At 46.6% G+C, this 14,251-nt stretch overlaps 1 protein-coding gene across 1 annotated transcript in view; it reads left to right on the top strand.

The window, feature by feature from the left end:
* The first annotated feature begins 156 nt into the window (after positions 1–156).
* LOC146782811 (uncharacterized) overlaps positions 157–14,251 on the top strand; it is a 52,809-nt gene continuing 38,714 nt past the window's right edge. The window contains exons 1-6 of the mRNA XM_085637344.1: positions 157–397; positions 1,431–1,496; positions 4,744–4,815; positions 8,442–8,566; positions 10,242–10,314; positions 11,326–11,491. Coding sequence (XP_085493470.1) covers positions 290–397; positions 1,431–1,496; positions 4,744–4,815; positions 8,442–8,566; positions 10,242–10,314; positions 11,326–11,491 — 610 coding nt within the window. The 5' untranslated portion in view covers positions 157–289. The remainder of the gene's footprint in view (positions 398–1,430; positions 1,497–4,743; positions 4,816–8,441; positions 8,567–10,241; positions 10,315–11,325; positions 11,492–14,251) is intronic.

Genomic DNA, 14,251 nt, shown 5'->3' with positions numbered 1-14,251 from the left:
CGAACTCGTTTCTTTCTACTGTGTAAACGTCGAGGCACTAGGAAGATGATTGCACCAAGGCGAAGTCACTGCGTTGCTCTGATTGGCCAGTGTCGTGTAGCGTCCACGGCCTTCCGCATGAGATGCTGCTTCATCTGTTGCCATGGCAATGGCTGGTACCCGTGAGAAGTGATGCCCGCTGCTGCACTGTGTTCTCTCTTCAGGCCGTGTAGGAGGCGGGGATTGGCCGGACGCGGTGCCGGTGGCCCAATCATGGTTCTGGGCAGGATCCCTCGGTGATTTAGGGTCTATGGTCAGCGGGGATGGCTGTGACAGCTTTGCCCGACATTCCTCTTGCCTGCATTGTGGTTCCGGTGTCCGGGTTTCTGTCGGCCTTGACGGGATGAATGTGTGTGGGGTAAGTCCTTGATAGTGCGTAAAATATCACATTCATTTTACCTGGTATTTTGGCCTCCGTGGAGTCCAGCCTCTGAAGAACGTCTGATTTTATCTAGTCACGGAAACGGAGGTCTCGCGAGAGACGTGCCGAGGATCGCACAATGAAAGCAGGTAGGAGAGCCGGGACATAAACCCAGGTTTCTTTGTTCTCTAATCAAAAACTAGACAACTGGACCATATCTACTGACCACTACTCTTGGGGTGACACTGATGGCTACTCTGGGGATATGCTGATCACTTACTCTATGGTTGGTTGTGAGTTCGAACCAGAGAGACATCAGGGACTTTTGGTCTGTTTGGTGCCAATGGAAGAGTAGAGTCCCAAAGGTCTGTTGTGCAATGTCACGATTGTGTGAAGGGTCAGACCACCGAAGGGGTGACCGCGGTCCTTGATCTCATGCAACGGTCAAGGATGGCTCTAGAATCCCTTCAGTGGGTGCCGGGTTTTCGTGGTCATTAGACAGTAGACCTAGGAGGCACGGTCCATTGAGCAGTAGATGAGGTGGCCATTGGATGGTGGAAGCCACTACTGTTGTTTTAATAGAGGAGGTCTCTGCTGGTCCGTTGACAATGGTGCATGAATCTTTGGTTTTTGCGTGTTAACGTTGTGTGAGATTACCTGTATCCTCATGACGGGAAGGTGTGATTGGATGGGCAATCAATGTAGGGTGTTGCGCTTTATTGCACAGGTAAGAAAAAGTGATCCTATTCCTCTGAGTACAGGGTTGCTCATCCCATGATGAAGAGCCCAATAACCCCAAGGGGAAGTAGATTTAATCCTGGGTACGGCGAGGGTCGCTCTCCGACCCAAAAACCTTTGACCAAACTGTTAAGGCTCCAGCTTCTGTTGGCGATTTGGTGGAATATATTGCAGTCTTGTGTTTAATGGCACAGAGTTCTTGTTGTATATTGACCTGGTGATAGAATGCTCTTGGGCGCTGTCGTAGTGAGACTCATCTTTTGAAACTTCTTTCCAACGCTTCACCCTACAGGAAGAAGATGACGGTCGAAAGCTGCGTCAGTTCCTGTCGGACCTGGCCCTGCTTGGCTCTCTCCAGGTAAGAGTCCCACGTCCAGTGCACATACTCTGCTTTCGTGGTGCACCTCTGACTCCTCGAGAGCACCGGCAGGCCCTTTGGTCTTAAGTTTCGGGACAACGTCCGTGCATATTGAGGTATCCATGGTGTCCTTCAGCCCCTATGCAGGCTTTTATGCATAACCTTCCAATATAGACCCAGTGGCGTAGCAAGGGGGACGGGGGCGGGTCTGCCCTGGGTGCCAAGAGTTTTCGGAGCGGCAGCCTCCTCCCGCTCTTACCTGCCATCACGTTGGCAGCAACGCCCCCCCTGCTTTAAATTGCGACCGTCGCTGGGCGGCAATCGGCGCGAATGTCACCAGCAACCCCCCCCCCCCACTCCCCGCTCTTCAATGTGACCGCAGTGGGGCGGCAAGTGCAGGGACCGCCACGGGTAGCCATAGGGTAGCTATGCCACTGTATAGACCATCGCTCTCCAGGTGATTTCAAACATAATCATTCCTTAGTACGGATGCCAAGAGTCAAAGTACTCTTATTTATGGTCCGGTAAAAGCTTGCATGGTTCCCAAGTCTTATCACGGTGCTTTCTCTTCAATTCATCCACACATGCAAATGGAAGGGCTGGTCTACCCCAATGCCCGGCTCTCGGCACACAGAAAAATATATAGGGCCATTTTTAGAATTTGGCGAACAGGATACTCCTTCAAAACGTGGTGGATATACTTTCTGCCGTACTACGAACGCCCTATGCACTTGTACAAGACATCGGCTAAATTTGTGACAGAAGACTCCAACCACCAAACTCTATATATGGACCATCATCTATAAACAAGGGTTCTGGAGTGCCGATGCATGCAGAATCTTCCAAGGGAAGGGTACTTTTCTTTGCCCCCAAACCTCCTCACCTGATTTGTACTCGACCGGTAGGACTTTTTTAAATCTGCTTTTATTCACCTGGACATTATAAAAGACTATATACTAAGGGAATGGTATTGTCCTAATAGCCAAAGGTTTTAGGCTAGTCTGAGAATTGCAGTAAGCTGTAGGGGAAGATGGGGGTGGGGGGGGGGGGGGAGATCAATGATATATTGAAAAAAACATTCCCTTGACCTTTCTTCAACGTCTCTGAAAAGTCCCCAGTATGCACTGCGTGAGGGGAAAGGGGGCTCCTTGTTACAAAAATCTCATCCCAAGAACACCCAAGTCATAAATGCAATGTTCATGCAAAGAACCGAAAATGTTTCTGTTGGAAAATGCAAGATTCGTAGGAGAAAGGTTTCAAAATAACACGTTTCGGAGCAAGACATCCAAAGGGGAAAAGTAATTGATTTTAAAAGATTTTTTTTAAAGTATTTTCCATGACGTTCGAAGAAATTGAATGAATCTTTGTTCGTCTCCAAAGTATTTTAATAGAAGTAGTCTGCTTTCTAGAAACATTATTTATAAACGTATGGCCGCCAGCATAAACTCTCTTCTGTTGGTTTAAGCAAGCTTTGCATTATAAACAGATGTTTAGAGTTTCTACACATTTCCCCCCTAAAGTCTAATACTAATGAAATATTAACAATTCAAATGTAATTTTGTAATTTCTTTTTTAGAACAAATGTGACAGAAAATGTTTGGGACTTCCCTGCGATTTATTACAAAACTTACTAACACCAGCAAGTCCTGTAACATGCATTATAATATTCCATAACCTATCTCGGGAGGCTCCGTTACACACCTTGTGAGACTCCGTAACCATCTCAAAAGATATCATTAAACTTCTTGGGAGGTTCTGTAACCACCTCTGGTGGTTTTATAACACCTCTGGAAAGGCTCTGTAATGCATTCCTGGAAGTTTCATTACATCTCCTTAAAGGCGTTGTAATTCATATCTAGTGGTTTCCTTTCACATCTTGGGAAGCTCTGTAATGCATCTCTGAAAGTTTCATAACACATCTTGGAGACTCTGTAATGCATCGTTACAGGTTTCAAATCACATCTGGGAGTTTTGTAATGCATCTCTGAAGCTTTCATAACACATCTGGGAGTCTCTGTAATGCATATGTAAAAGTGCCATAATACATCTTGGGAGTCTCTGTAATGCATCCCTGCAGGTTTCTTAACACATCTGGGAGTCGTTATAATGCATCTGTAAAGGTGCCATACCACATCTTGAGAGTCTCTGTAATGCATCTCTGCAGGTTTCGTAACTCATCTGGGAGTCTTTGTAATGCATCTCTGCAGGTTTCATAACACATCTGGGAGTATCTGTAATCATCTCTGAATGTTTCATAACACATCTTGGGGAGGCTCTGTAATGCATCCTCTGAAGGTGTCATAACACATCTTTGGGAGGCTCTGTAATGCATCTCTGAAGGTGTCATAACACATCTTGGGGAGGCTCTGTAATGCACCTCTGGAGGTGTCATAATACATCTTGGGGAGGCTCTGTAATGCATCTCTGAAGGTGTCATAACACATCTTGGGGAGGCTCTGTAATGCACCTCTTAAGGTGTCATAACACATCTTGGGGAGGCTCTGTAATGCACCTCTGGAGGTCCTGTAACACATCTCAGAAGGTTTCATAATGTATCACCGGATGCTCTGCAGCACATTTGGGATGCTCTGTAATGCATCTTGGGAGGATCTGTAATCATCTCTGAAGGTGTCATAACACATCTTGGGGAGGCTCTGTAATGCACCTCTGGAGGTGTCATAACACATCTTGGGGAGGCTCTGTAATGCACCTCTTGAGGTGTCATAATACATCTTGGGGAGGCTCTGTAATGCACCTCTTGAGGTGTCATAATACATCTTGGTAAGGCTCTGTAATGCACCTCTGGAAGTCATGTAACACATCTCAGAAGGTTTCATAATGTATCACTGGATACTCTGCTGTACATTTCGAGATGCTCTGTAATGCATCTTGGGAGGATCTGTAATGCATCTCTGAAGGGGTCATAACACATCTTGGTAAGGCTCTGTAATGCACCTCTGGAGGTCCTGTAACACATCTCAGAAGGTTTCATAATGTATCCCAGGATGCTCTGCAGCACATTTCGGGATGCTATGTTATACACCTTGGGAGGATCTGCAAAGAAGCTTGGGATCCTCCGTCACATCCTGGGTGGCTCCGTAACATGTCTTGGGTAGCTCCGTAATATGTCTTGGGTGGCTCAGTAAAATGCATCTCCTATAGTCATGTGTCACATTTCAGGAGGTTCTGCCACATTTTGGTCATCTCCATGAAGTCACCTTCATGGTTTCCGGTTTCTGTTTTCCAGGGTTTCAGATATTTCCGGCCTCGTTTGCGGGGAAGGGAGGAGCTCCTACTAGTTGTGGTAAATGAAGATGCGGTGAGTGGAAATGCATGGCATGATCTGTCTATGACAATGTTGCTTTTGTTTGTCCTGTTTAGGTCTCGCCTGAGCCAGCGCTTTAGCGCTGCTCTCGCGAGAGGTTTTGTAAACGGGGGATTTGAAAGTGCAAACTAGTGCTTTCAGGCCGCCAACTACAGTGCATGTGCGCCGGGCGCGCGCACCATTTGGCAGCCTGCGTGATCATTTCACGGCCGCTTTGATGTTCTCAGTGAGCCGCGCGGCCACTGAGAACATCAAAGCGGCCGCGAAAGTGCACACCATTTGCCACCCCCTCCCTTATCCCACTTCCTGCTTGTTGAAAGAGGCAACCAATGCAGTGTCTTAAGGCCTCCGATGCAGAGGAATGACTTGGACATTGTAATGCTAATCTGGCAGCAGCAGTTTGAATTCTATAATGCTGCTTCAAAATAGAATCTGGAGAACCTAAAAAAAGTGCGAAACAATAGTCTAGCTTACTTAAGATGGTGAACTGTACTACCAGAGGTCGCGTCTGAGCCGGAAGAAGTGGTAGAATTTTTTGTATCAATCAATATGGAGAAGCAAGAGGATGACACCTTATTTACTTTACTTATTAGTGGCAGATCTTCATTCGCCCAAAAGCCAAAGTTCCCAATATTGGCTAAACACCAGAAGGAAACTCTCTCAAGGATTGCACAAAATTTTAGTTTTATCACCATTGAATTGCTGAGCATTCATGGATCACTAAGCTGAAATTTCCCTCATACAACTATAAAAAACAAGCATTGGCATAGCCAATAGGTCTCGCTTTTGGGACCTTATCAGTGTTTAGCCATGCAACAGTTGATGTTGTTGCACCAGGGATATTGTGCTGCATACCTAAATACTTATAAGGTCCCAAAAGCGAGACCTATTGGCTATGCCAATGCTTGTTATGTATAGCCATCCACATTTTGACATTTTAAAGATAGTTTATTAGCCGTGTTTTCTTTAAAGTGATAACCATATCCCATACACAGGGTCACTGGAATCTGCGATTGGTGCATATTCATAGATTTGACGCATTTGCCACATAATCCATCATCAGCCGCATAATCTACCGATTTTAACCAGAAAAAATATGTTTCTAGCTCAAAGGTTCAAAGGTTACTTCAAGCGCAGCAACACAAAGAGGAAGGCCCTTTGCAAAGGCTGACTGGTCACCTTTCAGTTGCTTATTGTTATATTTGTGACTTTAAATATTACCAATGAGGTGCAGCCAATGCCCAGGCAGTGTTAACATGTTTAAAAATGACAAAATATTGAAGCAAGACAATCTCAAAATGTGCCTCATTACGCCGCATCATTTCCTTTTCTTGCCACTCCTACTACAGAAAGATTAGACAATCAAAGGCAATCTTTTTCAATAATCAACTGGACCAAGCCTAAATCTAACTTAAATTCCCTATCCAATTGCGAAGAATTTGCCTCCTTCTTCATGCTGAAGACAGAAAAAATAAAAGCGAACTTACTCAACAACTTAACAACCCATTCTGGCATTCACATGGACACCCCTCCCCCCCCCCAAGGGACCCTACTCATATGCGCCTCTAAGTTTAACGTCAAAAACAATGCTTCTTGGGCCTCCTTCACCTCATACAGTGAAGATGCGATAGCGAAAATGCTCACTTCTCTGAACCCATCCGACCATTTCACTGACCCCCTCCCCGCTAGCCATTTAAAAGACGTCATCCCTCTGTTACTGCCTATGTGGACTAAGATTATAAACACCTCTCTCCAGCAAGGAATCATCCCAGATAACCTTAAATCTGGGTAGGTATCCCCCATCCTAAAAAAGCCAACGTCCGATCCGGCGGACCTAAATAACTATCACCCAATATCGAACATTCCCACGTTGGCCAAACGACTAGAAAAATGTGTTCACACACAGCTCAGCAGACACATCGATCATTTCAACCTGCTAGATCAATACCAATCCGGCTTTCAAACTGGACACAGCACTGAAACAGCCATGACCCACATAATTGATGACGCTCTAAAAATTCTGGATCAAAATGAAGCCTGTCTGTTAATCTTGCTCGATCTATCCTCAGCTTTCGATACCGTCAAGCATAACAACCTAATAAACCTCCTGAAGCACAGAATGGGCTATCGGGGTCAGTCCTAAAATGGTTCACCTCATTCCTGCATAATAGATCACAAAGATTCAAGACTAAGCAATCCTTATCTAATTCCATCCTAGTCACATTAGGAGTTCCACAAGGATCTTCCCTCTCTCCTTCTCTCTTCAATGTATTCATGGAACCCCTCACCGACATCTTCCGCTCCTCTAATGTTCAATATCGCATGTACACGGACGATACACAAATCTACCTAAAAATCCACTCGCCAGAAGACATCAAATCGCTCAACGTAACGCTTCAAAAACACCCAGACCTGGTTAGCTGAAAACCATCTGAAACTAAACGCCCTCAAAACAGAATTCCTCCTCATCGCTCCCCCCAATCAGTCGACCATCATCAGTGTCTGGCTGAAACACCTCACAGCACTCAATTGCCATCCTATTATCATCGACTCCGCTAAATCATTGGGAGTTACCCTCGACAAAAACTTTAACATGCAGAAACACATCAGCAGCGCAACAAAATGAGCAAATTATCAAATGAATATCCTAAGAAAACTCAAACCCTTCCTTCTCGCAAATGACCTCAAACTTGCTGTTCAAACTCAAGTACTCCCCAGAATTGAATATGGGAGTGCTACCATTTGCCGGCTCCCCAGATTGACGACAGCCCCCCTAAGAGCCTCAATCAACTCAGCTGCCAGACTCATCACTGGCTCCAAAAGAAACTGCCATATCTCCCCAGACTTAAGAGCCCTCAATTGGCTACCTTTTGAAGCTAGAGTTCAACTGAAAATCGCATGCATGACACACAAGGCTATTCGCCACAATGCTTCGAGCTACCTGGCACAGAAACTGGTACTATCTTGTGGCAATAGATACCCCAGAAGCGCTAATAACTTTCTACTAAAACCACAATGATTTTCTAAGAAGAAAACATATAATCGGGCCTTCTCGGGAATTGCCCCTAGGATTTGGAATGCATTACCCCCTGAAACCAGACGGAATTCCTCCACTCTATCTTTCAAAAAAGAAGTGAAAGCTATTCTCCTGTCCAAGTTCACATGAACTATGTTTACATGCTGCCATTCTTTGTATGATGTGTTCGTATCATAACTATTTGTTGTTTCTGTCTATAATTTGAGTTTTATTTGTTATATCTGCTTGTAAAGGGGTCTAATACCCGCAAGGGTCTTGTCCACGCTATATAAAACCTTCAAAATAAAAAAATAATCTACTCAACCCTGCCACATAATTAGGCCCTCTCTTTGTGCATAATATCCACTGTCACTGCCCAAGTGTGAAACAAGGGGAAGGAGGCACACATAGGCTATGCAAGTAACTCTTAAATGTGAGTTGTAAAGGCCCCAGAGTAAAGCAACTTTCTGGGTTTTCCAGAGACCCCAGTGAGCCCCTGATGAAAGTTTTCAAAGGGTCCCTTATACAAGGACCAAAGCTTTTGGTTTGCACATTGTGAGTTTCCTGGCTGATCTCAACCCCTGCTTTACATACCTTCTTGCAGGCATGCTGCTCTCTGCAGAGCTTGGAGTCTGTCAGCTTGTCAGAGAGTCTGTCCAGCAGTGCAAGTGTTGGGGAGACACTTGGGAGCCCAGACTCTTCCCTGCTGTTCCAGGAGACCCCTAGCAGGTAAGAAAAACGGTGTTTCTTCAATTTGCAGCCTTACGGGGATTGCGGGCAACTTCCTCCAGCCAGAAGGCAGGTAAATATAGTAGAAAATCGGGTTCTGTTCTAAGATCCTACTAATGTAAAACAAATTAACATTTAAATTCTCCTAAATATCAACCCATGCCAGCAGCTGGGCACGGGATGGGGGTTCTGTCTGTCCAATATTGAATTTTAGCAATTGCCACTTAAGTCCACAAAATCTTACCAGTTGTTGCACATAGAGATCACTTTGGTAGTTTATACACCTTATATCACAAGTAAGGGGGACTTGGGGCGCTTATAGGTCCAGCATACGTGCGTAAGGATATATGTATTCCAACAAGGGTATGCAGTTCCTTGGAGGAAAAGAGAGGACTGGTCGGTACAATAAATTATAAAAAAAAGGAGGGGGTGTCTCCCAATAGGAACTAGGGCCCTCACACACCCGACTGGGTGTCATGCTTCATCATAGGGCATGCTCCTCGTCGGGCTGGTGCTGCAGTGCCTGACGGGCACCCTATGAGGGGCTCTTTGTCAGAGATGTGAAGAGACATTTAAAACAGGGTTCAGTGGTACTTAAATATATTTTAATCGGTGAGTCCACTCTCCCCAGCTAAAATGTGAGTTGGCACACCACTGGAGCATGCCCTATGATGAAGCATGACACCCAGCGGGTGTGTGAGGGCCCTAGTCCCTGAAGATGGGGACACCCCTCCTTCTTTCCTCTCTTTTCCTCCAAGTTTATACAACTTCCCAGAAGCAGCTCTTTGTCAGACACACACTAATCCATTGCTGGATCCGAGTCAAGTTTGAATTACTTCAGCGTCTTAGCAGTGGCTCCTGGTTTTAAAATGTAAACTCATTTTTGGGGGCCTTGTCCAGGATTTCTGGTGGACATTTGTTCAGTTTGTCCTCGGTGTGAAAGGTCATTGGATAAAGTTGCAAAATCGAGCCTTGGTTTTCCATTTACAGACACGTGTTTGCCAAGTGTGGGATGCTAGTGGGCGATGGCACACATTCAAAGACACCCTGAGCTTGCAAGCAGCAGCATTACTTCCACTCAAACATAAACGGACCTGAACAATGCATCCTATAGCAACCTTTGCCAGGTACATCGGCTCAAAGTCACAAGGTTTTAGAAACCATTCCAGATTGGCATGGCACACAAAACACCCTGTAGCTCTGCTTCTGCTAGTCATGCACATAGGAAATGGCTCATTCCATGCCTGGCAGAGAGAGGGGCGAGCAGGCAGACGCAAGGGTCGCCAGGGAGAGCTCAGAGGTGGCAGTAATGAGCCAGGGGGGGATCCATAATCACAACCCTGTCCATGTGAGTGTATCTGTACCCAGCTAGTTGGGCAGGTCTACTGTGCAAAGTGGGCTCATGCAAGTGCTGTTGTCTAAGATATGTCACTGATGTTTCATTGATAGCATACATTTTGTTTAAATGCACTACCTGCGTAACGAGGAGGTACACGCATGCATGGGTTTTGCGGGGGAGTCTTTTCCGCAGTGGAGTGTTAGTCGAGGATGTACATTTGAAGCGGGATGCTCTAGTAGGTTTCAGATGGAGGAACCCAGCCCCCACGCATAGGGTCATCTCCTGCCCCCGACTGCCCTACATCCATAGATAGCGAATAACGGTGTGTTTCTATAGGTTGTCGCCCCCAGAGGAACCTGCAGACATCATTCCACCTGCTTCCCCCTGTGAGAAGGAAGTTGCTGTTCCTGTAAGTATGCCGCTTGGAAGAGTTGGTCCATGGGAGGGAGGCACAAGCAACAAAGCCATGCTTTCTGAAGGGTACATGTGAGGCGAACTCCCACTGTAGCAAACTGTGTATATTATACTGCACATGCGGAGGTAACACTGCTGGGCCTCCCACTGCCCCCTTTTTATAAAGTGGGTCATAATTGTCATGTTGTCTTATTTGATCCCTGTGAGTTGAACTGATTCTGGTGCAATCAGACCAGGAGGAGGGCTTGGCCATTGCAGGGTTGGTAATGCCCACGCGAGAGTCGCTTGTTGTGCCCATCACTTCCATAGCTAAGGAGCCACAATGGATCATTGTACAGTGTGTAGACCATCAGTCACTGGCACTTTAGGGCACTACCTGCTATCTCCTTGGGCGCAGGTAGAGGTTGATTTCGAATATCAATATTTGCATTCGTTTTCAAGAGCATTTAAGACCCTCAAAGCTCTAATCCTGATCGTTTGACTTTGTCATAATCTATCATGATCAGGTGGCCATACAGATATTTACTAGCCCTCTACAAAAGGCTATAAAAAAGTGATCATATTGCGACATTGTACAGCGCAGTAGAGTCGTTCATGTGTGACCACTTTCATAACTTCCTTCCGCTGTCCCCACTTGAGCTCAACCCTCCCCGTGAGCTCCAGCTCTGTAAATCACCCCGTTGGCGTGACATATATCATTCCAAATATCTCAGTCGCAGGTTCCAAGATTATAGAGATTTTAGTTGTGTTTATATTCTGGACCAGTGAAAGGTATTTTGATGTCCTAGGTGGCCGTTTGAATAGTCCACACTTCCACACCATCCAGTCTTTGTGTTGCTTGTTCTTTCCTTCCACTTCCAAGTGATGCCCATTCCTGCAGTTACCAGAATCAATGTTACATATGTGAGCAGTACCTAAAGCTCTTAAGTTCTTAAATTGTGCAAAAATACTTCCTTGGGCTTGGTTTAAGGGTTTGGACAGTAACTGGGTATGTTGTCTTGAACAGGAAGAAAACTGCACCTTGTTCTTGGTGGCCGCCTATGCCAAGTATGGGCGCCCCTATGTCTGGCTCCGATCCAGCCCGAGGCACCTCATCAACAGAGGTTACACTGGTGCCTTGACGCAAGATGTGCCGCTGAAGCTCGGGACAACAAGTGAATGGAGCAGAAGAGGTACGTCTAAATCTTGGCTTCTTGGGGGCAAGATTATGCCAATCGTTAAATTGAACATATATTTGTGGGCCGGGGAAAGGGTTTTTAGAGTCCTTGGGTAATAGGTTTCAGATACTAAAAACAGTGAAAGGAGGCATTAATAGGGCTTCCAGTATCTATTGCAAGAATAGAAGTGTGGGATTAAGATTCCTGCATACGAATGTTGATGACAACTTGAGTTTCACCAACTGTTGAGGGGTGGTGGTGATAGACCATTAGCGCTGGAAGTGATGGAACTCAAATCTTGCTGGCCTCGCCATTACATCTTCGACTGGGTGAGGGGAGGTTACCTTCAAGCATGACTTGGGAGATGGCAGAAACATTTCCTTGTGGATGTTGCCCTGTTGCCCCCTTGCTTTCTTGCAATTAATGGGCATGGCTAGGAGTGCTGAATGGTTTGTGTAATCTTTGGTTCAATACCCTTTTGGTGCATGGGGTTGTATTGTCTAAAGAGTGGCAGAGGGGTGCCATTTGATGGCGGTGTAGATGAGATCTTAGAGCCTCGTTGTGAACTTCTAAACCTTTTCCCTGGTACCTGATTTTTTAAATTCATTTAGGTCCAGGGCCTACATTGACATAGAGAGGTTCGCTAAAACCTACTAAATTTATTTATTTATTTATTCATTTGTAGAGCGCATGGTTACACCATTGGTGTGTCCCCGCACTGAGACAAAACTCTAAGATGGGGCTGCCAGCTGCATGACCTGATGCTTCGTACAGCCCTTAATCGACAATTATCCTTGTTCAGGTTTCACAAACAGTCAGGTCTTTAGCTGCTTACGAAATCAGCTTTCGCATGGCTCTATTCTTAGATCCATAGGTAGGTTGTTCCAATATTTTTGCAGCAAGGTACCTGAATGAGTGTTCCCCCATTCTTGCTCTAAATATTCTCGGTACAGTCACCCGAGCCTTCTCCAATGATCTTCAACTACGCCCTGGGGTGTATTTGGTAATTAACGGTTGGAGGTATCTTGGGTCTTTCTTTAATAGGATGAGGTGGCAGTGGCACATTGCCTTAAACACGACTTTCTTTTCCACTGGCAAACAACGTATTTTCTTGTATGAGCTCAACCTACTCCTAGCCTTCCAGCTCTGTAGTCACCCCACTAATGTGGTGTAAATCCATTCCCCAAACCTTAGTCCGGTTTAGGAATCCCAGACCAGTGGCGTAACGAAAGTTGAGAGGGCCCCTCTGCCACGGAGATGGAGGGGCCCCCGTTCTGAATTTAATCCGGAGATATTAGGCCTAAGCACTGTGCTGAGGGGGCCACCTACAGCTCGGGGGCCCCCCGCACCGTGAGGGCTGCGGGGGCCTGTGTTACGCCCCTGTCCCAGACTGAAAACCGGGTCTAATCTCATTCCTGTAAATTAAGATTTTTTGTCACCTTTTCTATAAAATAGGGTAAATGCAATGTCTCTTGCACTGTATTTTCTCAAGGCAAATAGAATGTACGTAGTTTGCCTCTTGTCCCATGTATATAAAGTAACCTCTATCAATAAAATGAATAAAACATCTAAAAAGTGGCCGCAATTTATTTGAGAATTGCAAGCTATGTGTAATCTACATTGTACCTCTTCACTTCAGTGTTTGCATCATGATATGGTTGGACTTCTTTGGGTCTTGGCCGATATGCTGCAGCATGCAGGATGCCTTTTGTGGAACCAGGGTGGTGTCATGGATGCCATTGCTAGTAGATCTCCTCTCCACGTCCTGGCACATTCTCAGCCATTGGTCCTTCAATCGATCAATCAGGGGTTGGTAAAGGCAGCTACTCACCAACAAGAGTCTCAAGGTGCTGGCGGAAAGAGGGGGTGGCTCTCTTGAGTGCTGAGATCATCTGAAGAGCCAGGTCTGGAGATCCTTCCTGAACTGGAGCAGTGTGGGAGCTCGCCGGAGGTGCAGTGGGAGGTCATTCCAGGCCTTGGCTGCGAGGTAGGAGAAGGACTTTCCTCCCGTTCTGGTGTTGTAGGTGCTTGGAACGGTGGCCAGAGAGAGGTCAGCGGATTGGAGGTGTCTTTTGGGTACATGGAACGAGAGGCGGTTGTTTAGGTATGTTGGTCCGGTGTTGTGGAGGGCCTTGTATGTGTGGTGGAGGACCTGCAGGGGTACAGAGGTGTGTGAAGGTGCAGCAACAGTGTAGACAGGAGATCGGGCCTTGGGTGTTGCTCGGTGTCGAAAGCTGGCAGTTGTTTCTACGTCCGGGAATCCGAGCGTGGAGGGTGCTGGAGTTGTAGCGGAGGTTGGTCGGAGGACCAGGGTTCCTGGCGCTGGTTGTGCTCGGGTTGTGGACGTGCGCGGACGGGCTTGCCTTTGGCATGCCAGTGGCGTGGCCACACAGCGGCCTCCATTAAGTAGGGATCGGGGGGAGAGCGGGTCAGCTGGGAGGCGGGAAGGACACATTGGAGAGGGGAGGTGCCGCAGGGCAGCAGCATCGGGGTACAAAATGGCACGGAAAAGAGGAAATAGAGGGAAAAAAGAGGAAACAGACAGAGAAGGAAGATTAAAATGAAAAGATGATAAAAAGGCAAGAGGAGCAGAACAGCCGAGTGCTCTCCCACTGGACCGCCAGGGATGAGGCGCAGGCAGGAGCCTGCGGAAGGAGGAGGGCCTCGAACACCCTGCAAGAGTGAGCTCAGGGTTTAGCGGGCAACCCTCAGTGGTGGCGTGGAGCGGGGGGAGAGCAGTCACACTGACCATGTCCTTCTCCACTTTCTCCCCAC

The sequence above is a fragment of the Triturus cristatus genome, chromosome 12 (assembly GCF_964204655.1).
Source record: "Triturus cristatus chromosome 12, aTriCri1.1, whole genome shotgun sequence".
NCBI classification, from domain to species: Eukaryota; Metazoa; Chordata; class Amphibia; order Caudata; family Salamandridae; genus Triturus; species Triturus cristatus.
The sequence above is the reverse complement of the archived record's forward strand: the minus strand, read 5'-3'. Positions and strand labels throughout refer to the sequence as shown.